Consider the following 26,785-nt stretch of genomic DNA (forward strand, 5'->3'; position numbering starts at 1 on the left):
ACTCTGGTAAGGCGCCCTCTGAACAAGGTGCCACCTTTCAGGGGCCAGAAAGTGGAGAGTGGGCCGCAGAGACCCAAGAAGAGAGAAGAGAAAGGGCAGAAGCCTCCACATCCCTCCTCCTCACAGAGCTGGCGCATAGGGCGTCTGTCCCCTTATTTGTGTTAAAGGACTGGGGCCAGGGAACCAGGAGAAAACCAGGTGGGAATTTTTCATCTCCAGCTTTGGCTTCTTCAGCAGAAAGTGCTTGTTTACAATGAAGACCCAGAGATGGCATGTTCCTGTAGGACAGGAGGTGAAGAGCCATGTTTCTCATTAATCTCATTCGCAACAAGAGAGTTGTATTGAAGAATGTTCCTTAGTATTATTATTATTATTTTAATATAGGTTTGTGGGGCCAGTCCTTAAAGACAGCACACTCAAAAAGCAGGTAGATGGCCTCCAAAGCCTGATTCATTCAGATAACCCTGGAGAAGCATCTACCATCACCTAGAAAAATAAGGATGGGGAGCCTGGGAGCTTAGACCCCCATTATATTAAAAAGTAGATTGTTGCCCATCTGGTGTGATTTCAGGGGTTCTCAGAAGATCTTCTGTTGTCTCCAAATATTTCCCATCTATGTACCAAAATTCTACTGCTGGAACTTCTGCTATCAGGGGCCCTACATTAGCTCCCTGGTTTTCATGAATTATTTTACCAGATCCCCCTTTGCATCTATTATTCCTTCTGCCTGTAATGCCCTTTCTCTACCTAAATACCTCTGATCCTTCAAAACCCAGATGAGACATCCCTTCGTAAGTCTTCCCAATGGTCCCAGCACCCTGGTTACACTGCTTCCGTGCGTCATATATTCCTTTCCCTATGCTACTCACTGAATTATATTTAAAAAATCAAACCCCTTGACCCAAGACCTAAGAGTCTAGAGAGGAGACCGACATGAAAACTAAAGTAACAGTATAATAACATGATTGCTGTAAAAACTGAGAGATGGACTACAAACTCTTTGGGCACAGAGGGTCTTCAGGTTGCCCCTCCCTTTGAGAGCACGTGTCCTGTAAATGCACCAACCCTCACCCCAGTTTGGAAGACTGGAGGTTCACAGTTCTCGGGAGACGAGCCCAGGGATTTGGAGATGGAAAGGTCCCTATTTCTATGGGTCCACTTGAACCCAACCAAGCCTGCAGATCCCAGGGGTCTTATTCATGATTTTTGCTGGCAAGAGGGAGCAATCTCAGCTGCTTGGGCCTGCTTTCCCCCACGACTTCCCTGCCAGCAGCAGGAAGCTAGAAGAATAAGTCTCCTAAACAGGGGGAAGTGAGTCATTCTACTGTCATCGCCCACGGTCCTTGCAGTGCAGGGAAGAATTTGCTCATTCCTGTTGTTCTTCAGCTCTAATTAATCTCTTCCTGCTCCCATGCCCCATCCTGCCCACCAGAGCATTCCATATCTTCTTCCCTCTACCTTTCCTAATCTTGGCTAGCTCTCAAGGTTCAACTCCAGTCATTTCTTTAGAAAGCGTCCCCTGGCCACTACCGCCCATGCTGATCTCATCCCTTTCCTTAGCTAGCAAGCCATGGTGTAGTGCCAAATTCCTCAAATTCCAATCTGCTACTCCACTCCCCTCCACTCCACGAGCCTGTAAGATTCTTAGGGACAGGGACAATGCTATGATAGTTCAGAAAAAAACAAAGGACTTGAGTTCCAAAGCTAGTTTTATTGTCTATTAGCCTCACGACCTCAGCCAAGGAATGGACTTCTCCGAGCCTCTGTTTGTTCATCAGTAATGCCCGCCCAGCAGAGCTGCAGGGGAATTAAACAAGATAATAGGTACAATCTCTAAGAAACTATAGCTAATATTAGGACTCTTGACCATCAGACACTCAAAAAAATTGCCTTCAATTTTTATCCCTCCTTTCTTCCCTCCCTTTCTTCCTCATTATTCTTCTACATTGCCTACGGCATGCAGCTCAGTGCTTGGCATATTATGGGTACTCAATAAATAATTTCCTCCTTCAGTACAGATTTCTTTTTATGTCATTAAGGGAAGGGTAAGGGTGATATCCATTCAGCTCACCCAGCACAAAGAAAGTCCTCAATAACGTTTGGTGAGTGAATGAACTGCGTGCTTTGGGAGTTCAGAGAAGAATGGGTGTGCCATGAAAGAGTTGAGAAATGCATCAGCCTCCAAGCTGAACAAAGGAAGTTCTATAAGGCATGGAGAGTGGTGGTTTCCTATGGGATGAATTTTCTGAGCTATTATGAAGCAAGGCAACAGAGCCATTCATATGCCACCACTTTCAGAAGGTGGATGGAAAGATAAAGGGAGCATTGATGGAGAGCAATGGGGTCTTTAAAAAGTGAGAAGTCCCTAGGAGTCCACAGAATGCTGATGTATAAGTGTGCTGGATGTGCCTCCGATACATATTTTCTTTTCCAGCAGCACTATATTTTACCTGCTAGCAAAGAACAACAATTCACTTGTAGCACAGGAAGAAAGCTACAGAAAATCAAAGGGAAGTAGCAGGCAGGAACCCATGAACGAGTCCCACTTTCCCATCCCCTAGACAGAAAGCCTGGGACAAGAGTACTTTAAATTCTGCTCTGCCGTTTTCTAGGAAAAGATGATTCCATTGTAAATTATTGAACATTTCATTTAAGCTTCATAAATAAGAAACCCAGATGAAAACATTACATGTTAGATCCGTTTGGCAACATATAATTTCTGTCTTACTCCCTCAATCTGTCACCTTTCATCTACGTCAGAGAATTTCTACTTCATTACAGGCAATTGAAGGTTTCAATCAGATGCCTAAAAAAAGTAGTTTATGTCCCAAAGGTAACCTAATTTCTCCAACCAAGGATGTACCTGGGGCTCGCCGAACATATTGACAGAGATAAATGTGTGCTTGGAATGGCTCTGGGGGCGTTACAACCACCCACTCAATCTAGTGACAGGTACTCCACCCAGCCAGGGGGCCGGCTCCTCACTGACAGGCAGACTCCCTGAATCACTGGTTTCATCAGGGCCAACAGGGTAAGCCTCAGCAAACTGATGACAGGTGTGCCGAGGACCAGCTTGGACCTGCCTGGGGCACACAAAAAAGGACTCAAGATCTTGGAATAGTCTTCTGAGCAAGATAATAATGATACTGGCTACTATCAGGACGGGCCAGGCACTGTACTTCATTTCATCCTCATGATGACCCTCCGAGATTCACCATTGCTCTTCCCATTCTACAGAAACTAAAGCTCAAAGATATCAAGTATCAAAGTTAACACCAGTAGAAAGTGGCCGAGCCTGAATGTTAACGTAAGCACAGCAGACCTCAAAGTCTGTCAAACTTCAAACTTGACCTCCACTGGTGTTGACATTTTAGAGAAAGAAAGAAGGGTTGAGAAGTGGATGGAGCTGGTTTGAGAAAGAGAAAAGAGGGCTGGTTCTTGGTTCTAATGCACTCCTTCAAGAGAGCCTGGTCAGTAAGGCCTGGTGATTCTGCCATACTCAAGCATGGGGGGATTTATTGCATCGACTGTACTAAAGCTATACTGAGGAGGGGGGTACAGAACCCTCTGGCTCTCATGCAGTATTCCCCTTCATTAAACCAAGCCATTTGTGGGGCACAAGGTGGGGGAGTGCAGTCAGTCAAGCATCCGACTCTTGGTTTCAGCTCAGGTCGTGATCTCAAGGTCAGGGTTCTGAGATTGAGCCCCACGTCAGACTCTGTGCTCAGCGGGGAGTCTGCTTAAGATGCTCCCTCTCCCTCTCCCTCTGCCCCTCCCCACACACACTCTCTCTCTAAAATAAATAGATAAATCTTTAAAATATAAAAAGCCGTTTGTTAAGGAAAGTGTGCTCGATGCATTTCCTGTCAAAATCATTCCTATTACCTCAGGGATCCGGGGAAGTCACAGCTGCTCAGGGAAAGCGATGACATTGGGGGCAGGGTGGAACATTCCATTCCCCCTAAAAGCCCTGAACCTTTGCCTTAGTTTCTTTTTATAATATGATGGTGTACTGGTTTGAATAGTGCCCCCCTCCAAATTCATGTCCAACTGGAACCTGTGAATGTGACCTTATTTGAAACAGGGTCTTTACAGATGAAATCAAATTAAAAAGAGGTCAAAACAGATTAAGGTGGGCCCTAAGTGCAATGTGACCAGTGTCTTCATAAGATGGGGAGAAGACACAGACACACAGGGAGAATGCCATAGGTTACAGACTGAATGTTTGTGTCACCCCAAAATTCATATGTTGGAAACCTCATTCCCAACGTGATATTAGCTGATAGGGTCTTTGGGAGATGATTAAGTCATGAGCAAGCAACCCTCATGAATGGGATTGGTGCCCTTATAAAAGAGAGACCCCAGAGAGTTCTCTTGTTCTTTCCACTGTGTGGGAATACAGCAAGAAGATAGCCATCTATGAACCAGAAAGTGAGGTCTCACCCGATGTCAAATCTGTTGGTGCCTTGATCTTGGACTTTTCAGTCTCCAGAACTGTGGGAAATAAATGTGGTTTAAGCCACCCAGTCTTTGGCCATTGGTGGCAGCAGCCTGAGCTGACTAAGACACCATGAGACAACAGAGGCAGAGCCTGGAGTGATGCAGCTACAAGTGAGGGAAGCCCAGGATGGCCGGTGACCACCAAAAGCTGGAAGAGGAAAGGAAAGATGCTCCCCCTTAGAGCCTCTGGAAGGATCCTTGCCCACCAACACCTTGATTTGGGCCCTCTAGACTCTAGAACTGGGGGAGAATACATTTCTGTTGTTTTAAGCCACACTGTTGTCATCATTTGTCATGGCAGCCACAAAAAACTAATGCAGATGGAGAAAAGACTCCCCATCCCACCTTCCTCAGGTTGTGGTGAAGGTCAAAGCACATTCAGGTATTTTGAAAAGAACATATGTTATATAAATGCAGAATAGCATGATCATCAAGCCAGGGCTCTTGTGGGCCCACACAGAGCCCCCCTCCCATAAATGCCTACCAGAAGCACTCAGACTCATCATGGGGGACCCCAAAGGTAATGATTTGATCTTGTATTTTTCTATAGTCCCACTTCTAGTAAACAAGGGCAAATTTGATGCTTGTTTGATGCTAGAATAATGGTCTCCAAAGATGTCCACGTTCTAATCCCAGGAACACATGACTCCGTCATCTTACATGGCAAAAAGGAATTTGGAGATGTGATTAAGTTAACCAGGTGGAGGGGCGCCTGGGTGGCTCAGTTGTTAAGCGCCTGCCTTCGGCTCAGGTCATGATCCCAGGGTCCTGGGATCAAGCCCCGCATCAGGCTCCCTGCTCAGCAGGAGGCCCGCTTCTCCCTCTCCCACTCCCCCTGCTTGTGTTCCCTCTCTCACTGTGTCTCTCTCTATCAAATAAATAAAAATCTTAATAAAAAAAAAAAAGTTAACCAGGTGGAGCCAATGTAAGAAGAAGGGCTCAGTCGTTAAGTGTCTGCCTTCGGCTCAGGTCATGATCCCAAAGTCTTGGGATTGAGTCCTGCCTTGGGCTTCTTACTCACTGGGATCCTGCTTCTCCCTCTGCCTGTCGCTCCCCCGGCTTGTGCTCTCTCTGTCTCTCTCTCTGTGTCTGACAAATAAAATCTTAAAAAAAAAAAAAAAAAAGATGGATACAGGAAGATCACTCAGAGTAGAAGGTGGGGCAACGAACACAGAGGCTGGAGAGATAAACAGGCTTGAAAATGCTATGCTTTGGCTTTGAAGATGGATTAAGGAACCACAAGCCAAGGGATGCAGGAAGCCTCTAGAGGCTGGGAAAGGCAAAGAAATGATTTCTCCCCCAGAGCATCCAGAGGCTGCGACCCTGCTGAACCATTTAGACTTCAGACCTGCTGAATGCTGAACTGTACAATAATAGACTTATGTTGTTTTAAGCCACTAAATTGTGGTAATTTGTTACAGCAGCAATAGGAAATTAATATGCTGGTCAAGCCAGTTAGTCTGAAAATGAATGTGGGAGAGGGTAGGGAAACAGCCCCAATAATTACAGATATCCTGGGAGGCTCCCAGTGATTCTTTGTATTAAACCCCCAAAGGATTTCCCCAAAGAATCTTTTAGTTGGACAGTTTTTGCATCTTTTCCATCTGCCGCAGTCCCCAGAGGTCATCCTAAGATTGAATCCATAACTTCAAATACCCTGGGATCTGAATTACCAACCTCGGTGGGGAGCCCACAGCCACAGGGCTTCTGCCTGCCCCTACATTAAAGGCCTGATAGCCTGTGCTCAGAAAGTCCATCCAGTGTTGCTCCCTAGAAGGGATCCTGGAGTCCCCATATCGTTTCAGTCCCTTAAAAGGTGCAGTTGATGTTCACACACAATGTTCAAGAAATGCTTTAAAGGCCCATGTCCACACAATCCTTCAATTCACAGCTTATACAAGGACTCCCTTCACCAGTTGTAGCCAACCTGAGACTTTAAGTAACACGGGGAGACCTTCCACAGGAGAGCACATTTCTGAAAGTCACCGACAAGGGCAGCCTCACTGCCTTCCCAAGGTCAGCAGCAAGAAGGAAGCTCTGCACTGAGCAATTCATCCTGTTGACTTGGTATGGATTTCCTAAGTGGTGAAACTGGGATTTGGTACTAGGTAAAATTAGGAGGAGATTCAGGAAGGACTGAACATAAGATAAGAACAGGAATCTAAGCTCATTTGCTTCCCTCCTTTCTGCCTTCCCCACCACTGACACACACATGGAATAATGTTTGTTTCTGCATCTACTGACAGATCTGGTGCCTGGCACTGAGTATGGAGTTGGAATATCTGCTGTCATGAACTCACAGCAAAGTGTACCAGCCACCATGAATGCCAGGACTGGTGAGTAGGAGGATTGGTGCAGAAGAAGACCGGGATACTCTGTAGGCCTAAGAAGCCATGGAGGCTTGTCCTGGCAAGGCTTGGTCAGAAGGCAATGCCCCTTAATGAACAGGTCCCTGGATGGCAGTTATCAACCTAGAAACAACGTCTACCTGTGGATCTCTGATCTCTGTGCCTAACCTCTGACATCAACATGCAGGATAGTCTCCCTCTCTTCCCCACAGATCTATGCATATCTCCCATGGTCTGAAGGGCTGCCTGCCCACAGAGGTGGAAAATTCCAAATCGGTTAGTGTCATAACAGGTCCTATTTCTTTCTAGACCACCCCAGAACAGGCAGAATGTGATGTCCCTCACCATGCATAACAGAAGCCCTCAGAAAGGCCACAAGGATAAAGGTTTAGATTTGGAAACAACCCATTAAATCTAAGGACAATGGAAAAGTCCACCTGAGACCCTTGTTATTCTGGAGCCAGCAGATTTGCTTCCAAATTCTGGGTAAATTTCAAAGTCACTCTAGTACCTTAGGTACAGGCAGCCTGGACTGAGCTGGGGATTTTGAACCAATCCCTGTCCCAAGGCTTGTTCTAGTATAGACAACCTCTCTAGAGAACCACAAGGACATGGGTCCCCAGGAGTTCTCAAACTTGTACACCCATGGCCAGGTCAGTCAAAATGGACTCAGGAACAGGGATAGCTACTGTTGCCAGGGATGACATATCCCTACTTAATGGTGGCTCCTATTTTACCCTGGTTGGCCTGCTGAAAAAGGCTGGGAGAAAAATGAGTATAGAGAGCTTGACAATCAGCAGCCAGCTTTGTCCCAGAGGTGGATGTATTCTAGTGGTGTTGGACCTACTAATGCCTTTATGCAAATTGTCCATCTTTATACCAAGCCTTTGGCCATCTTTCAAGGGGAAGGCGCTTAAAAAAATGTGAGATAATTGTCAGCAATGACAAGCTAATCATCGTGGTCAGCAGGCCTGTTGAGGGCTTAGAAATCCACAGGGAGGTCCAATTCCAATAAATACTGGCCGATCTATGGAACTTGTGTAAAATAGGCCACTTATGTTGATCCACAGAACTTGACAGTCCCCGAGACCTTATGGTGACAGCCTCCTCGGAAACTTCCATCTCCCTCATCTGGACCAAGGCCAGCGGCCCCATTGATCACTACCGAATTACCTTTACCCCTTCCTCTGGGATCGCCTCAGAAGTCACTGTGCCCAAGGACAGGACCTCATACACACTGACAGATCTAGAGCCCGGAGCAGAGTACATCATTTCAATCACTGCTGAGAGGGGTCGGCAGCAAAGCTTCGAGTCCACCGTGGATGCCTTCACAGGTACCAGGATAGCAGAAATCCCAGATGGGTTCGGGGATTAATGGATCTTAGTACAAGAAGGTCATCTAGGCAACCCACTCTTTGAATACCCCATTTTGTTTAGAGAAGGAGGAATGTGGGTAGAGAAAGAAGAGATAGAGGAGAAATTAATAAATATATCAAGATGGAATGGTTGGAAATAAGGAGGAGAGAGGAGCAAGGCTACTTACATGCCAGAAAATTTGTATCTGGTTTTCTACAGCCTGGACAAAGGGGTTGATTCTGTTCATCTTCCCCTGCCTGCACTAAATCAGTGGGCATTCAGAGGATCCATGCAATCATGTTAAATTTCTCCCAGGATAAAGATTTTAAATCCTGGGTGAGTATTATGAATAACTCACAGAGGTTTTACCCTGCTGAGGGCATTCATTTTTCAGTATGTGGCCTAGAGAAAAGAGAGTAGACAGGACTGGAGAGTGAGAAGGTGGAAGCTGTGAGTCAGCAAGTGAAGGTGTAGTCCTAGTTTACAAGGAAAACAGATTGTTTCAGTCAGTTGGCTCTTCTAGCCCAGGGTCCCACACCTCACATATGTTTCAGAACCATCATCTCCTCTGCTTTGCAGGCTTTCGCCCCATCTCCCATTTGCACTTTTCTCACGTGACCTCCTCCAGCGTAAACATAACCTGGAGTGACCCATCCCCTCCAGCAGACAGACTCATTCTGAACTACAGCCCTCGGGATAAAGAAGAAGAGATGACAGAGGTCTCCCTGGATGCTACCAAGAGGCATACTGTCCTGATGGGTCTGCAGCCGGCCACTGAGTACATTGTGAACCTGGTAGCAGTCCACGGCACAGTGACCTCTGAGCCCATCGTGGGCTCCATCACCACAGGTGAGGCTGGAGGACTTGACAGCAGGTGGTGAAGAGAGTTCCTACAGAGGTCTCTAATAAGTCAATGAAATTTACAAAGAGAAATCCCCAAGGAGTAGGGGACTGCCTCACTTGGCTAGAGAGGGTTGCACAAAATGTATAAGATGGGAAACTTCCTTTTGGAAGGTAGGATGGACTCAGTGTCTTGAGGAGGACAGCAGGGTTTGAATGCATTGGTCCAGAGGTTCTGACACTGCCAGCCTGAAGAGAGCTGGCCTCCAAGAGGAAACCCAATCTCTTGACTGCTCAGTAAGGTCACTCATACAAATGATGCTTCCTCAAAATTATATGGGGCCAGCATGCAACCACGTGTGAACCTGAGACTCAGAAAATGGGGGTGATTTGCATGTTGTTTAGAAAACACAGGCACCCTAAGATGAACTGGATCATTCTTGTCTCATCATTCTCAAATACAATCCCAGATATAAGTGTGCATGTGGGTGAGGACATGTGTATTTCTCTGGTTTCCTACATACTAACAAGAACTTACAAACTGGACAAGTGGATTAAGCACTAGTTGGTTTCAACCCTGGGATCCCCCAGTAGTCAAAAAAATGAACTATCCAGTACAGATGAAATGCAATTTAAGAAAGTGGATTTGTTCTGGACTTGCTCTGAAATCCCTCTAGACTCAATAGGCAGTTTTTCCAAATTGAACCGTAGGTGGCTGCTAAAAAAAATAAGAGAAACAGTTGGGTTTGTCCAAGAGAAGTTGTTCCAGAGAAAACGGCCATGTTACTCCCAGTTCAAAGCAAAACATATGAACTTAAAGGAAGGTTCCCAGTTGACATTCACACACAGGTAATAGTTGTTGCACAGCACAGAGCTTGCCAACGTGACTTCATGTTGTTAAAATATTCCCCATGAACATGGTTTTAGCCAATAACTCTGAGGTTTCATGTGAAACTTTGGCCTGAGCATGGCTTTAAGGATGCTCTAGTATAAAGATCTTATCTGCCTCTGCAACACTATTAGCTCTTGGTCCACATGAAACCAAGGATAGGAATTGCTTTTTCACACTGTGCTTTCTGTCTTTTTCCCACAACTACCTGGGTCCTTATAGGAATTGATCCCCCCAAAGACATCACAATTAGCAATGTGACCAAGGACTCAGTTATGGTCTCCTGGAGCCCTCCTGTTTCATCTTTTGATTACTACCGAGTATCCTATCGGCCAACACAAGGTAATAAAGTTATTTGATTTCTCACAAATGAATGGGATTTGGAGCTAGGTGAAGATTGCTATGGAAGAACTACATATCCCAGAGGATATCACCCCTCGCTTGCATTCTCCTTCTCTCTATAACATGTTCCATCACAATAAGAGTGGTTTCAGGAGGAGCAGCAAAGAAACCCTTAACTTGCCAACTCCTCTCACAAAAGGCTTAACTGTATTCACCCAGAAAGCAAGCCTTCCATCAGCAGAGTGAACCATGATAACTTGTCACCTTATCTAGGCAGTGTAGTAAGTAACGAAGAACCCTAAAGAATTCTGCCAAAAGCCAGGGTCACATTCACTTTTTTGAGAGAGTGAAGTCCAAGACTAGAATCCTGGGGGATGTCTAAAGACTCAGCTGGGCCAGATGAAGCCTTAGAGAGAACCACAGTGATGGTTTTCCTATTTCTGCCACTCCAGCCAAGTTATGAGTCAGAAAAAGTTGGCCCAGACATCCCCTGCTTCCTGCCAGTTCCTGTTGGTGCATGCCACATTGTTAACAAAGTAGAGGGCATGCCCACTTCCAGGGAGGTAGTGGCATAGTTTTCCAGACTACTCTGTCTCTGGGCTGCATGGACCACTCTTTGTAGCCATGACCTCTCGACTGCCTTAAGACCAGTGTGTTAGAAAACCACCTAGCCACCTTTTTTTCTATGATCCAAGGAACCTATAAAATGAGGGGGTAGGACCAGCATGCAAGGTCTCTTCAAGCTCCAACATTCCCAGTCTATGAACCATTTCTCCTTCCCCACTGAGTGCTGGGCCTTGCACCCATCTATGTTTCATGACAAAGTACTGCCAGAAGCTTCTATGTAGATTATACCATGAGCTGTGTTGATGAAGGATCTGCTGAACTTTAACAGTGGCTTCTTCTCTTCCTTAGTGGGACGGCTGGACAGCTCAGTGGTGCCCAACACAGTGACAGAATTCACCATCACCAAGCTATATCCAGCCACCGAATATGAAATCAGTCTCAACAGCGTGCGGGGCAGGGAGGAGAGTGAGCGCATCTGTACCCTCATTCACACAGGTAGGCATGTCCTCCTGTCATGAGCCAAGTCAGGATCCTGGTTGAGGACCTGCAACAGACAGAAGAGGCAAACAGTGGAGTTGTTCTCCTAATAAAGAGGACACAGATTCTGAGCTCAGAAGCTCCATTCCATTCACTCACTGTGTCATGCAAAGCAATTTGTGATTTCTCTCCCCTCTGGTATTGCCCTCTAATACCGGGAGTTTAGAGAGTAAGCCTCTTCTAAGAGTCTTATTGGTTTAGGTCAGAAATTTTCATGGAATTTTCAATAGGAAAAGTGACCTTTCAAAGACACATTATGGAAGTGAATTCCAGAACAGACATCTGGATCATCTCATCTAATTTTTTAAAAGACTCAGTCAAGTAAATTTTACCTCAGAGAAGGAAAGGGTTATTATTCCAGTAAAAACCCTTGGGTTCCTGAAATTCTTCATCCTGGCCAGAAGCCACCAAGTGGCTGCATTTGTTATTGCTTTAAGCTCAAAAGGTGGAGGCCTTCCTTTGGAAAATGAGCGCCTTGGATGGGCCTGGGGACAGGGCTCCTGCAGCAGCTCTATTTCTCCTCTTGCTCTGGTCCCTGAGTCAGCCCACCACGCAGAACTAGGAAAGACTTGTTATAGAAGGCACCAGAGGGGACAGCCAAAGTTTTCTGACCCCAGACCTAACCTCCCAGTTAAGCTATCATTCCCATAGCACATGGGAAATATCCAGCTTGCCTCGTTAGGAGAACACCAGAATTTCTTGAGGCTGCTTAATTTCCTCAGAGAATAGCATTTCCTGAATGAGGAAAAGGTAACTTGGAATTCCTCACCACTTTTGTAGATGCTCTCACAGGCCCAGAAACATCTGTAAAGTAATGGCCAAAGAAACATGCCTTCAGAACATTTCAGAACCTAAAAAATTATTCTTCTAAAAAACACCACAGGATATTCTTATCTTCCCTAGTCTCCTTCCAGGTCTGTAACTACACATAATCCAGCCATGTTTTTGGTCCAATCTTTCCTTTCCATCAAATTATCTGTGACCATTAAGGAATCAAGAAATATTGACCCAAAGTGATGCCCAATGAATCAAAAGAAGCCCCCTCTCACCTTCCTGAAAGTCTTAGAAATTCATGGTAAAAAAATTAGACCTTTTCTCTTTGAGGACTGTAAGATGGATTTCAAGAGCCTCCTATCCCCTAAGGTAAAAGAAAGCAGCAACTTGGGTCAAAAACATCTCATTCCTTGGGTTCTTGGTCATAAGCAGCAAGTATCTGTAAAGCGGATATTCAGCAGTGTACCAACCCAAACCACCCTCCTTCAGATTCAGACAGAGCTATTGTGGCAACTCCCAATAAACAGATTGCCCACAGAAGTGTCTTCTTTTGTTGTTGTTTTAATGTGAGGTTTATGATTTTACAACTTTGGGAAATGAGCACTCCTTCAGGGTCTCAAAGTTAATCTCAGCAAGATCAAGCTAATTAGTCTCCGAAGATTTTCTTCTTTGTCTCTTTTCATATGGTTGCATTTGAAGAATTTGTTAAAGACACAGATTACATATAAAATTCAGATATTAAAATTTAAAAAAATATTTCACAGTTGTTGCTTCCAAATAAGTAACATAAGTAAACAATAGAAACCTTAAGTTAGAAAACAGGGCCAGATCAACAGCACCTCTTGGTCCCCAGGAGTAAATTACATGACACTTAGGTTGAGTTGATACCTAAACTATTGTAATAGCATCCATTTCTAAAATAAATCCCAACTTTATAGAAGGGAAGCATAGTAAGAAACAAAGGCATAGATCATGGGTAAATAAGTATAGGAACCTGGTCCCATGATGAGCAAACTCTGTTCCCCGCAACAGACACTAGTGACCTTTAGCCTGAAAGAATCCCCATGACTCTCCAGGCCACAAAAGGGATACCCAGGACTCAGTACAAAGGGAGCCTGTGAGTAGCAAAGCAAGAATTCACTCATCATATGTGGCTTTCGAGGCAACCTGAGTCCCATTCAGTCATTCCACAAGCACTTATTGAGTACCTTGTAAGTTCTAGGTGCTGTGGTTACTCCTTGACTTCATGGAACTCCCACCATACTTTCTGAAGTTCATTAACAGAGATCATTCCACAAGGCATGCTCCTTATATTTATGAAAGTGCAAATAGCCTGGGAAGCAAATTATCTCATTAACTAAAGAAATATAACAATTCCTCTATGTTCTTAGTTTCTCCATCTAGGTTTAAATGTGTAAAACACAGCAGCCATACCTTGGGATCCCCTGTAGCACCTGACAGTACTCTGCACATAAGAAGCTAATGAATGAATTAAAAGGAAGATCTGGGGCCAATCAGGAGAGAACTGGGTACTTGTGAGGAAGAAGGAAAGGGAGAAGAGGATGAGATTAGAAGGGAAGGAAGGAAAGAGGTTTCCACTCACTTCATTCTTTTGTATGGCACAGCAGCAGACATGCATGATGGATGAAACTATAAGAGATCGTTCACTGCACTTCCATCCTTCAGTATCTTCTACCTTTACCTGATATTCTCTGGCTCTGTTTCAGCTATGGACAACCCTGTGGATCTGACTGCTACCAACATCACTCCAACAGAAGCCCTGCTGCAGTGGAAGGCCCCAGTGGGTGAAGTGGAGCACTATGTCATTATTCTCACACACTTTGCAGGTGAACGTCTTACAGGTCTATGCATCAGGCAGGGGGAAATGGTGGGGACAGGCGCTGAAGACTATTATGAAAGTTTTTTTAAAAGGATGTTTTATCAATCTGAGGGACAGCTTAGAAATTTTCCTGCTTTACCTTCACTGTAAAGCTCTCAAGATGTCCCTAAACTCTGCAAACTACATCAGCTATAGGAATTCAGAAAGCTGAATCTGAAAGGTACAAGAAGGCACAAGGTACAAGGTACAAGAATCTGAAAGGCACATAAACAAAAGCAAATATAAAAACAGAGAAATAGCACTTGGAAGATAAAATTCAAAACTGAGCTAAGACTTGCCCCCAAATGCTATAGGGAAGAAAGCACACTTCTCTAGATATTCATAGAGCAAGAAAAACATTAAAGCACCATGCTGGGAACAAATAATACATGGTAACAAAGGATCCAGAACTAGCAAACTCCAGTTGCTTTAGTCTTGTCTACCCATATCCAACACAAAAGGTTGAGCCAACATTAAATCTTGAATTTCAATGTCTTCTTACCATGCTTTTTCACCTTACGCTATTTGAAGTTGAATAAAGACGCCCAAAGCAAAATAATGTTGAGTAATTCAAGTATCTAGGCCTAGGAAAGTTATTTCCTTGTCTAAATTATACATGTGATCACAGAATTGTTGTGGGTTATATTCAGGAATCCAGAGAACAGAGCTATCAGAAGACAAGAGATAAGCAGATGTCTTAATTTTCAAAAATGACGGAGAAAGCCAATTCTGTAAGCTGCAAAGTAAACTGATTGTTAAAGCTTGGGAAAATAAAAACCAAAACAGACTATTAAATAAATTGGAAAAAGATACCAGCACAGGTTCACTAAGAATAAGTTTTACCAAAGCCATTTTATATCTTTTTTTAATTGACAAATCTGCTAGCACACTTGGATTTCAGCAAGGCATCAGAAAATCCTACTTATCACTTAGATGGAAAAATACATGATGGATCATATTTGGAGTAACACAGAATTTAGCTGATTGAATAGCTCTCCTCAAGGAATGAATACCATGACTATGGATACATCATAACCCATCTATGTGCATGCACAATCCATTTCAACTCCTGCCACCCCTCCTTGCATGTCATGGGCCTGCATTTCTTAACTCTCACCATGCCTTCCCAAACCACCACTCATTTGCATGTGTTGTTTCCTCTACCTGGAAATTCTCTCCCCATTTGTCTGCCTAGACAAACCCATCCTCTAAGTCTTAGTTTCAACACCATGTCCACTGTCAAAGCTTCCAGTATTCCCCTAAGGTAGTTAGACCCACCTGCTCACAGGTACAAAGTACATGGCTCCATCATAGCAATTAACTTCCATTCATTCAACAAATATTTTGGATGTCCTCCCACGAGCCATACACTCAACAAGGCTGTAAGGATTCAGAGACAAAACATGGGTGCTTCTCTTCACAGAACTCACTTCTGGTGATGATGAGACCAGTACATTGTTATAACCCAATGTGAGCAGTGTCATGACATAGGCAATCACAAAACAGCTTGGGCCACATCTGATAGATCACTCATTGGGGACAAGGGTGTTGAGGGGAAGAAAGAAAGCAGATCCTAGATAAAGTTAGAGAAGGAGACTAGAAGAAAGGGAATTCTAAGACAAAGAGCAGCCTGAGTGCATTTGTAGAGATACAAGAGAACATGAGGACTTTTGAGCAACTGCCATGGTTTGATATGGCCAAACAGTGATGGCTGGCAGGATGTTGCAAATGAGGATATTAAAAAGATAGAGTCGGGCACCTGGGTGGCTCAGATGGTTAAGCGTCTGCCTTCAGCTCAGGTCATGATCCCAGGATCCTGGGATCGAGTCCTGCATCAGGCTCCCTGCTCAGTGGGGAGCCTGCTTCTCCCTCTCTCTCTCTGTCTCTCTGTCTCTTATGAATAAATAAATAAAATCTAAAAAAAAAAAAAGATAGAGTCATTATGTTTGCTCTTTCAAAGAGCTGGTTTGAATTTTTACTTGTTTGCATGCCTTCTATGCCTTTAGACCACAAGAAACTTGAAACTTCAGACCCTACCTTGTTTGGGGAAGTGCCCAGTAAACTTTTTAAATGCTGAATGACTCAGAAGTATTCTAAAGACACATAAATGGTGTGGCCCTGCTCTAATAAACAGTTTTACTGACAGCTAAATGAATACAGAGAAGACATGCGTAACACATTTGAATATAAAACAAAACTGTGTAAGTCAATGATATTGTAATTGTACGGGGAGAGATGGTAGCTGTGCTTGTGGTGAGCATAGCATAATATATGGAGAAGCTGAATCACTATGTTATATACCTGAAGCTAATGCAACATTGTGTGTCAACTGTACTTAAATAAAAAAATTTTTAAACTGTGGTCCATAGAATCCAAATTCAAATATATTTCAATAAGCGGAAACGGTGGTCCAAAACTTAATCGACAAGGCAAAATGCAGTAGAAATAAACGCAAAGCTCTGCCCATGGGTGCAAACAATCAATACTTTTAGAATTGCCACATACATGTAATGGTGGTTGGGGATACATTTTCTCAGCCTAGAGGAGAGAGGACTTGATTAGGAGGTATGGCGGGAAGGAAGGAGCCATGTAGACAGAGGATTCAGCTTATTCTTTGTAACCCCAGTGACCTGAGTGCAAGTCACGGAAAAGACAATTTGGCCTCCAAATAAGGACTATTTTTCTCAATTAAGATGCAAAATGAGAGGGGATGCTCTTGTGGAATACAATGCTAAGTTAAATAACCTTTAAGAGATTCTTTCCAAAACTCTCTAATACTGAATCTTTACGAAATGCCTTTGGATTTGGTAAGGCTTTCCTAGTTTCAATAGCCTTATTCAATTTTTATCCATGTTCATCTGATTTCAGTTGCTGGAGAGACCATCCTGGTTGATGGTGGCAGTGAGGAATTCCAGCTCGTTGGCCTGCTTCCTAGCACCCACTATACTATTAATATGTATGCCACCAGTGGGCCTCTCACCAGTGGCACCATCAGCACCAACTTCTCTACCCGTGAGTACATGGTTGGCTACACAACCAGCATCTCTAGATGCTTTTGTGGATCTGAAAATTACCAGTCTCCATGTGGTGCACTAGATGATAGTCTATAGGCTTTGGACAGTGCAGCTATGAGCGGTTTGTATTTCAGTTGACTGCTGCCCAAATGCCAGTGAAAGTGAGCTGCAGCTCTCAGGCCACAGACACCTGTCTGTTTCCTGCTTTCATCCTGGGTCTGGCTGACAGCAGTAGAACCAGGACCAAAGAGGCCAGTACTAGACATGCATCTGGCCTAGAAAAATCTGATGCATATTACAGGCCTTGATATGTGGGAGACAGTTGCTGGGTACAATCATGGCCAGAAGAGTAGACAGAGATATAGATGTGGGAATGATAAAAGCTCAAGAGTGAACTCACAGACATGCAGATTTAACAAGGTCATGATTTCAGACACAGGTCAGATTGGAAGATGTCACACCTAGGCCCAGAGGCCCAGGTGAGGGAAAGGGGGAATAGTTGCAGGAATGATCATGACACTGACTGATTATCTTCTGACCCAGGAGCACCCTTTCTGCTCCTGTTCAGGCTAGAACTAGGGCCAGCGTGTAAGCTGCCCAGAGACCCAGAGACCACATAGGTGGGCAGAGAGATAATGTGCCTGGAATGCAATCCAACAGAGGGGAGCTGGAGAGGCAGACACTCCTGGCATTTTCTCCTCTTTGTAGTCCTGGACCCTCCAGCAAACCTGACAGCCAGTGAAGTCACCAGACAAAGTGCCCTGATCTCCTGGCAGCCTCCCAGAGCAGAAATTGAAAACTACATCTTAACCTACAAATCCACTGATGGAAGCCGCAAGGTAAGATTTTTCTGTAAAGGAGATTTTTCTATCAAGCTATCCAAAGGGAGCAAACTGGGTTTGCCATGATGGATACATACATGCTGTTGAGGAAAGAGCCTGAGTCTGCAAACCAGAGACTTTGGTGCCTGTCCTGGCTTCGCTACTCTCTTTACAAGTTGAAGCAAAACAAGAAACCTCTCTGAGCCTTAGTTTCTGCTCTAGATAATGGGGGTGTCTACCTCTACAGCTGCACTTGGTTGTGGTGGGGCTTTCAGTATGATGATGAAAGGCACATTGGAAACTTCCAAGCCTATATAAGTACATAGTTTTTGAAAAAAATTTCGCTAGGAGGGCCAAGCAAACATGAGCAGGACACCAAATTCAACAGTCTTTTATGCCTCTTGATAAGCATTATAAAGGCTGCATCTATATAGCCTGCAGTAAAGAGATGACAAATTTCTGTGTTAGATGATCAGTTGAAACAGTACTTCTAGAGCACTGGTTGTCAAACTTCTGTTCACAATGAAATCTTATTTTTTAAAGTGAAATCATATTCAGACGCCAAATATACACAATAGATTTAAGCAGAACTAGTCTGTTAGATATGGAGGATGGAGGCCTAGGATTCTGCCTCCCTGGGTCCTGAGGAATCTCGTACAGTCAGAAAACCACTGGATTTGATCATTCACATGCCTACCTTTATGCCAATGTGTGAGGTAGGAGCTGCCTAATCTGTGAGGTAGGAGCTGCCTAAATCTCACACAGGAGCTGTCCTCTCTGCTTATTGTGCTCTCCTTGTTGTGGAATGGAGAGCACACAATGGCCTTGGCAATCCTGACCTAGCTGGCTGCAGGCTCTGGGCTTCCCTTCCCAGCTCCTTTCAATTGCATGCTGGTCACTCCCTTCCACCTGCCTTCCTCCCTTGTTCCACAGGAGCTGATTGTGGATGCAGAGGACACGTGGATCCGACTGGAAGGCCTGTCTGAGAGCACAGACTACACAGTGCTCCTGCAGGCAGCCCAGGACACTTCCCGGAGCAGCCTCACCTCTGCCACCTTCACCACAGGTGAGAGACAACACCCCTGTGATGCCTTCTTCTTCCTTGCATGACCTCTGCCTCTTCCGAAGCTTCTGCTGAGGCTTGATCAGGGAGGAACCTCCCAAGGAAAATCAATTGCCTCTTCCTGTGAAGGAAAATAAGGGTTTCCTCCACTCCCCCCTCCCCCTTCCAAGGCCCTGCCAGAAAACTTCTACCTGCCAAGGCAACCATAGGAACCAGCAGTACAAATCCTTGGTCCGCCTGGACCCACTAAATGCACCAAGTGAAGACATCAGGTTCCTGCTCAGATTTTCTGCAAGTGTTTTCCCAGCAAAGTTCATCCTTCCCTCTTTCCTTCCTTCCTCTGCTGCCTGTGATCAGAGAATCACTTAATAAAAGTACCAAGAGTAAACCCTCTGTATTAAATCTAGGGTTCTTTTCCATACACAAAGCACTTTTGCGTTCCTATGGTCTCAACTAAGTCCCTATAACAACTGGTGAGGAGGGCCTTATTATCCCCATTTCACAGATGATGAAACAGAGTGCATGGAAATCAAATGACTTCCATGGCTAGTAAGTGGCTGGGTCAAACTACAACCAAGGTCTTCTACTACTAAATCCAGCTGCTCCTCCTGCATTCCTCCAATTAAGTATCAGCAGAAATTACCTGAAATGTCCATAAGGGATAAGGGTGTCCTAATTTGTCTAAGATGAAATAAACTAGTAACAGGCACTGTTCTGACTGCATTACATGTACTACCTAATTCAATCATCATGACAGCCTATGAAGTATGTTCTATTATCCCTATTTACAGATGAGGAAATTGAGCCACACAGAGGTGAGACAACTCGCCCAAGACCCCACAGCTCTTACATAAGAGAACTAAGATTTGACTCCAGTTAATCTCGTTGTGGGGACTGTGCCTGTTAACAATCCTTTCTGTCACTTCCCAGGGTCCCTCTCTACAGTCTGTATTGTGGAACTGCCCAGTTCAAAGTTCTGGGGGTGTGGCTATGCACATGTGTGCGGCAAGTGTGAGGATTTCCCTTATCCCTAGATGTATGCCTGCCGGCCATCTCAGAGTACCTGGATGACAGGAATCCTGCCCATGCCCCAAAGCCCACCCCCCCATCATGAGGGAGGTGACAGAAGATCCCCCATCCCTACCTAGGTGCCTCTCCCTGTAGACTTGTTCTAAATGACAAAGCAGGACACTGGATCAAATACACCAAAATGTTACCAGTGGTTCTTTAGGGTAGTGAGATTATGAATGAGTCCTCTTTTCCCTCCTTTTTTATATTTTCAATATCTTATAAAGTGTCTAGAATGAGCAAATTAATCAGAAAAACAATTTTTTATTTAAAAAACAAAACTAGGCCTTGGTCACATAACCAGACATGAATCTAAGATGGGTCTTTACCAAATAGAACTCGAAGGACACTTGATCCCTTTTGGGGGCTGAAGTCAATTATGCTCACCCTCCATGCTCTTTCACAGAGTGGCTTATCTCAGTATCAAGGTGCTACCCTCTCTTGTTCAAGCCCTTCCCTGCATATTCACAGGTTAAAGGGTCTTCCATGGTCCTCTTTTTCAAGCCACCACCCAAAGACCCATGGATTGGAGCTTTTCACTGAATTAAGAATTTCTTCCCCATAGAAAGGACACAGATGACAGAAACATAAACAGAGCTCCCAATTTGCATATTTATTAGGTCTAAACTAATCATTTCATCCCCAAAATGCATGGGTTTCAATGCTTGCTCAACGTAGTATGAGCTTTCAATTCCCATCCCAGTAATGCCACAGCTAGTGGGTGTGAGTAGTATGATAATATGCCTGAGGTTTCTGTAATATCGGGCAGCTGTGCCTTGCTCCAGATCTACCTGGGCTATAAAAGTATACCAGCTTCTGTGCCCACCACCGGCCTCTCTTACACGAAGCTGCCCCAGGGGTGTGTAATAGTATGGGTCTGGGATCTCGAACCCGGCTGGAGCCTCAGAAAGATCCAATAAGCTGAAGGTTAGCAATTCATGGAAATCTGTAGAGGAGGCCAGGGTAGTGGCTTTGTTTGGTCAACAGTGCAGAGGGACCATCAGGGTGTATTTAGGTGTTTGTTTCTTTGTTTTTATTTTTTTTATATGTTTGTTTTACTCTTATTGTTTTATTGACACCGGGCTCCTGGGGCATGACCAACACCAACTCAAAAAGGAGAAAACTGAAGAGTCCGCATTCCTGTATAACGAGTGTAGTTACTGACTGAGCCGCTCTATGTACAGTTTGGGGTACCAGAGAAGGACTTGCCACTACTATTGTGGTACATGGCAAAGATGTGTACATGTTTGGAAGCCTTTGCAGAGTTTTACTGTAAAGCTCAAATTTAAATTTAAGTCACTGATGCACACCACACCCTGCTGGTCCCCCTGAAATGACTGGTTACAGAATGAAAAGTTTGTGGACAGAAGTAAGGCATATAAAAGTACCTTGTCCAAAGCCTGACAGATAGCAGACATAACGTTCAAAATGTTGGTTGAATAGAATAGTTAAATCCCAGCTGTAGAGCATGGAAGAGGGGTTTCTGGTGAAACAAAGCTATAGAAGGAGATTTTCAACATCCATCACAGGGATGGGACAGGCAAAGAGGTACTTTCTCCAGAGTATGATGCCCAGAGTCCTTCTAATTTCAGGTTCTTTCTACCACCCCAAATGCAAATTTTCCTGAATAAATTACACTAAGCTTACAAGTGTCAACATTAGTGAGTCCACTGCCTCTGCCATGCCCCTCCCCCACCTTTTCTAACACCTGCCCTTCAACTCCCCTGCCAAAACCAAATTTTATGAAGGAGGAAGAGAGTACAAGAGTACCAGCTTCCTAAATGTGGGGATCAGGATGTTATCAAGAAGGGAATGATTGGGGTTTGCCTGATGTGTGGCTTGAGCCAGATGCCTTGAGGAAGAGACCAGGAGAAGGGCCTCCAGTGTACAGGGCAGGTGTTACTCATACCAGGACTCTCCTGTCATCCCCGTAGATCTCCTAAAGATCCCTCCAGATTAGGCTTCCTCTGGGAAGAGTGGTCACAGTGGCTGTGCCTTGAGCCTGATTCTGCCTCCCCTGACCTTCAGCATATCTCAGCTCATCCTTTCCCTTCCTCTCTAACAAGACCCTCACTGACAGCCCCCCATGACACACACACATGGGAGCCACATAGTTCACCCTGCATGCTCCATCTGTGGGCCCCTGTTTGCCTAAAAAGAAGAAAGGGAGAAGGAGAAGAGGGAAAAGAAGGAGGAGGAGAAGGGGAAGAAGAAGGAAGAAGAAGAAGGAGAAGAAGAAGAAGAAGAAGAAGAAGGAGGAGGAGGAGGAGGAGGAGGAAGAGGAGGAAGAGGAAGGGGAAAAAAGAAGAAGAAGGGGGAAGGGGAAAGGAGAAGAAGAAGGAAACAAAAAATGAAGAGCAGAGAATCTTTTTGCTTACTTGAAAGATTGGAGTGCTGCCAGTCTAAACCCCATGAATTATTCCTGCTGAGCAAGAGGGCTGAAAAACACCAGACCATCCTATATGACGGCAAATCAAGGCTGATGGATTTAGAGGCTAACTTCATTCTAGTAACCAGCATCCTTTCCGACTTCATTGACAGTACCTGAGCTTTCCACTTAGCAGCATCCTATTCTTAGGATGGGCTGATCTCAGCTGATCGTTCTAAGCATTTTTTATGCCTTGTCTTATGGAACAAAAGAGCCTAGAGCTGGGCCCCTAAGCAGCCTCCATCCACTGACAAACCCTCATCTTGCCTTGGGTGGGCCAAAATAAGAGACTCATTTCCAGCAGATGTCTACTTAATGGTCTGGAACAGAGTTGTGATGTTTTTAAAAATAAAAAAGAAAGAAAGAGAGAACTAAAAGAAAAGAACTCGCTCCCACAAAACCTCAAAAACTTTCTTTGATCAGGATATCTTCCCTTATTGCCTTCCTGCCATATAGCATAAACCCATTTCATTCTTTCCATCATGTTAATAGCTTCCTGTCCTCTTGTCTCTGGTGTTTGCACAAGACTCTGGGGGGAATTAAATACAAGTAGTATAGAAGAGAAAAAATATGGATACGTTATTTATAATTTACTGTCGCCTGAAATTTCATTCAAGGTCTACTTGTCTTTCAGAGATATGAATATAAATGAGGAAACAAATATTCCCCATAGAGCAACAGAGACTTGGTGAAATGATCTTCTGAGAGGCAGGTTTCATTGTCTCTTTTAATACTATAAGAAGCAAACAAGACTCTCACTAAAGCTTGTCCTCAGAGACAGTGAACACTATAAAATAGGTTGTCTTGACCTTGAGGTTAAGCGAAGACAATCATTTGTGGAGGTGCCCAGAGATGAGTAATGAGAAGTTTTCTTTATTGCCTTTGCTCCGGTCCTATCCCACATCCAGGCTGAGCTGCTCTCTGGGGCTTTTCACAAAAACTCTGGGAGTCTACTCTAATACAAGCTTCAGTTTTTGAAGCTGTAAAAATTAATAAAGATTGGCAAATCCTGGGTCCTGAGACAATAGATAGTGGGTCATGCAAATCCACCTAATTATCAAGTTGGGAAGTCCAATGACCACTGTCCACTGCTTTCTACTCTTATATACACCACACTTGCCCCCTCACCAAAGTAAGGAATCAACAGGCTTCTCTCTGCTCCACTACTTAGAAACAGTTACAATACTAGCTTCATTGAAATAAGCAAACCCCCTAAAGGAGAAGTCCACCTTCTCCTTTCTTTGACACCTGATTGTGTGGAAGGAGGCAGGGCACTAAGCACCCCATTTGAACAAACCATTCCCATCCAAGTCCAGAGGAGATGTCTGAATTAACCATACTGCTCAGTTTATCTCACATCACCAATGTCAAATCTCCAACAAGGTCCCTCTCTGTACTTATTCATTTATTTCCTCCTACCCTCATCTCTTCTTCCGCCTTCTACATTCAACCATTCTGAGGTGTTGAATTTGTGCCCTCGTTTATATGTGTTTTTGAAAAATGTGTTCTTGCAAAAGTTTTGAGTAGAAATATTTTAAATGTATGTAAATGGTATTGGATTACATAACTCATCCTTTGTTCTCCTATTTTCTACTCAGCACTGTTTTTAAGATCCATCCATGTCATATGTGCATCTAGTCTTTTGCTTCCAACTGTTGCAAAATACTGCATGCTGTTCACCCATCACATTTTATCTCTCCATTCTCCCAAGATGGACATCAGATATTCCCCAACCTCCCACACCACAAATGGTGCTGCAGAGAATACCTTGTATGTGTCCACTTATGAATCAGTGAGGCAATACCTTTGGGGTACATATACCCAGAAGAAGAATGACTGGGTCACGGGTATGTGTTTAGATGGTTTAATGGAGTATTGCTCTTTGGGATGGCTATTTTAGTCTACACTCCCTACAACAGTGCAGGAAAGCTCCTGTTTCCTAATGTCATGCATCATTCCTAATGACTTGATATGATCCAGCTTTGTAGCTTTTGACACTCTAATAGGCATAATTGATATTTCATTTTCTAGATGAATTTCTTTAAATAATAACAAGTTTGAGTTTAAACATCTCATCTATGCTTGTTAGCTCATCTATGCTTATTAGCTGAAAAGCTGTTTCTGTAAAATGTCTGTTCATATAGTTTATCTTTCTATCAGAGTTCCTGTGCTAAATAAGTATTAACTATCATTACTTGAGCTTTTGAAGTCTTTATGTCTTTCCCTACATGTGGGACACAAAGTTATCTTCTATACGTACTTTTATTAGCTTTCTAGATATTTTTTTAATATTTAGTCTTGATTTTGTATATGGTATTAAGTTAGGATGCAGTTTTCTTTTTCTCTGTAAGGTGAGCCAATTTCCTCAACATCATTTACTATTTAATCCATCCATTCTCTATTGATTTGTGGTGCTTTACTGTGTATTAAGTTCCCATATGTACATGAATCTATCTCCGAACTCTGAACTCCATATTGTAGTCCATGGTCTATTTATCTGTTCTTTTGCCAACACTATATTGTGTTTTCATATCTATTACTTAATATCTTAACATTAATCTCTCCATAACTGGTAAAACAAGGAATTGTTTTACCTCGCTTTTCTTTTTCGAATTCAACTTAGCTCTTTGGTGACCTTCATTTTTCCATAGGCCTCTCAGAACAAGTTTATCAAGTTCCCCAAAAGAAATCTCAACTTGAATTTAGACTGGAATTGCAATAAATGTATAAAGTAATTTGGGGAGAACTGACATCTTTAGAATACTAAGTCATCCCTTCTATAAATATACAGTGTATCTTCATTCAAATCATCTTTGTGTTGTTTCATAGGACTTTAAGTATTTCTCTATAACATTATGTTCTTGGCTAATTTCTAAACATTTTATAATTTCTTATTGCTTGGTGACTTGTATCGAACTTTAAAAATTATTTCTAGTTTGTTATTGCTGGTATGGGAAAATGCTATGGATTTTTGTATATTGATCCTATACCCAGCAATCTTGCTGAGCTCTTTTATTAATTCTAATTATCTATTATTTCTGTTAATATTTTTATGTAAATGTTTTATATCGTTTACAAATAATGATGGTTTTATCTATATATTTCTAATCCTTATGCCTCTGATTTATTTATTTTTCTTTCCTTGTCATATTAGCTGGGACCTCAAGAACTATGTTCAGCTGAACAGTGGTACTAGGTAACCTTGACTCATTCCCATTCTAAAAGGGAATGCTTAGTTGCAGCTTCATGTTGTATACTTTTTGCTAGGTCTTCATTTTTAGACCTCCTTTTGGTGGGGAAAAAACAGCTATTTAAGCTTTTCTAAAATGAAAAAATATATATAATTGGCTAATCTTATGTAAACCAGGATAATATTTACTTAGATTTGAAGTTTAAAACATTTAAGTCACAGAATTTTCTTCTATTTGAAGCTAAGAGTTTTTGTGATAAACTTTGTTGCTAAACGTTATCCAGTGGCTTTTTTCTGCATCAGTTGAGTTAACTATATGATGTTTATCCTTTATCTTAATAATGAGATGAAGTACATTGATAGATTTTTTTGATACATTTCTTCACATTCCTAGGAGAAACCTCACCTGAATGTGACTTTTTTTAGTGCACTGCTGGGTTTGATTAGCTAAAATTTTGTTTAGCCTGTTTACATCTACAATCATAAATGAAATTGACCTATCCATTTTTTCTTGTATATACCTCCACTACTGAGTTTTGAAATCCATGTTTCACTAGCTTCTTTTAAAAGAAAAATCTGAGCAGTGTTCATGCTTTTTTATACTCTTTTTGGAATAACTTGCAGCAGAACTCATCACTAAAGCCACCTGGGGATATTTTGTTGTTGTTTTGGTTGTTTCTCTTTGTTTGTTTTAGGAACATGAGATGTTTGACTAGTACTTCTACCTTATCTAGCCAAGATCTCATCTTCATCTTGCACCAGTTGTGATGCTTTATAACCTTCTAGGAATTTATTAATTTCACCTTAGTCTTAAATTTTAATAGCATAAAATTCTTCAAGAGATCTTATTTTTATCTCTCCTATATCTGGAGCTCTTTTCCCTTTTTCATTTTATTTTTGTCAGCTTCTCTCTTTATTTCATAATCAGGCTTATTAATATTAATATTTTCAAAGAACCAGCTTAAGACCCATATTCATGTTTCTGTGTCCCTATTGATTTCTTAAATAGATCAATAGATCTTCCCTGCAGCAATCCAGGTATTGAGCATGTTCTCAAACCCCTCTTCCTCCTTACTCCCTCCTTTTACCTTCCCCCAAACAAACCCTGTTTAGATTTGGGCTGTGGGTTGCTATATATAGGCTTTCTTTTTTTTTCTCTTCTTTTATGA

The 26,785-nt window shown here is 43.1% G+C and overlaps 1 protein-coding gene across 2 annotated transcripts in view; it reads left to right on the top strand.

The window, feature by feature from the left end:
- The window catches only part of TNR (tenascin R), an 80,139-nt gene that overhangs the window by 33,792 nt on the left and 19,562 nt on the right, over positions 1-26,785 (top strand). For both annotated transcript variants that reach the window (XM_021682610.1, XM_021682611.1), the window contains 9 exons: positions 6,747-6,836; positions 7,919-8,182; positions 8,784-9,053; positions 10,156-10,275; positions 11,191-11,337; positions 13,881-14,000; positions 16,901-17,044; positions 17,755-17,885; positions 18,801-18,933. In XM_021682610.1, the coding sequence (XP_021538285.1) occupies positions 6,747-6,836; positions 7,919-8,182; positions 8,784-9,053; positions 10,156-10,275; positions 11,191-11,337; positions 13,881-14,000; positions 16,901-17,044; positions 17,755-17,885; positions 18,801-18,933 (1,419 nt within the window). The remainder of the gene's footprint in view (positions 1-6,746; positions 6,837-7,918; positions 8,183-8,783; positions 9,054-10,155; positions 10,276-11,190; positions 11,338-13,880; positions 14,001-16,900; positions 17,045-17,754; positions 17,886-18,800; positions 18,934-26,785) is intronic.

The sequence above is a fragment of the Neomonachus schauinslandi genome, chromosome 6, assembly GCF_002201575.2.
Source record: "Neomonachus schauinslandi chromosome 6, ASM220157v2, whole genome shotgun sequence".
NCBI lineage: Eukaryota > Metazoa > Chordata > Mammalia > Carnivora > Phocidae > Neomonachus > Neomonachus schauinslandi.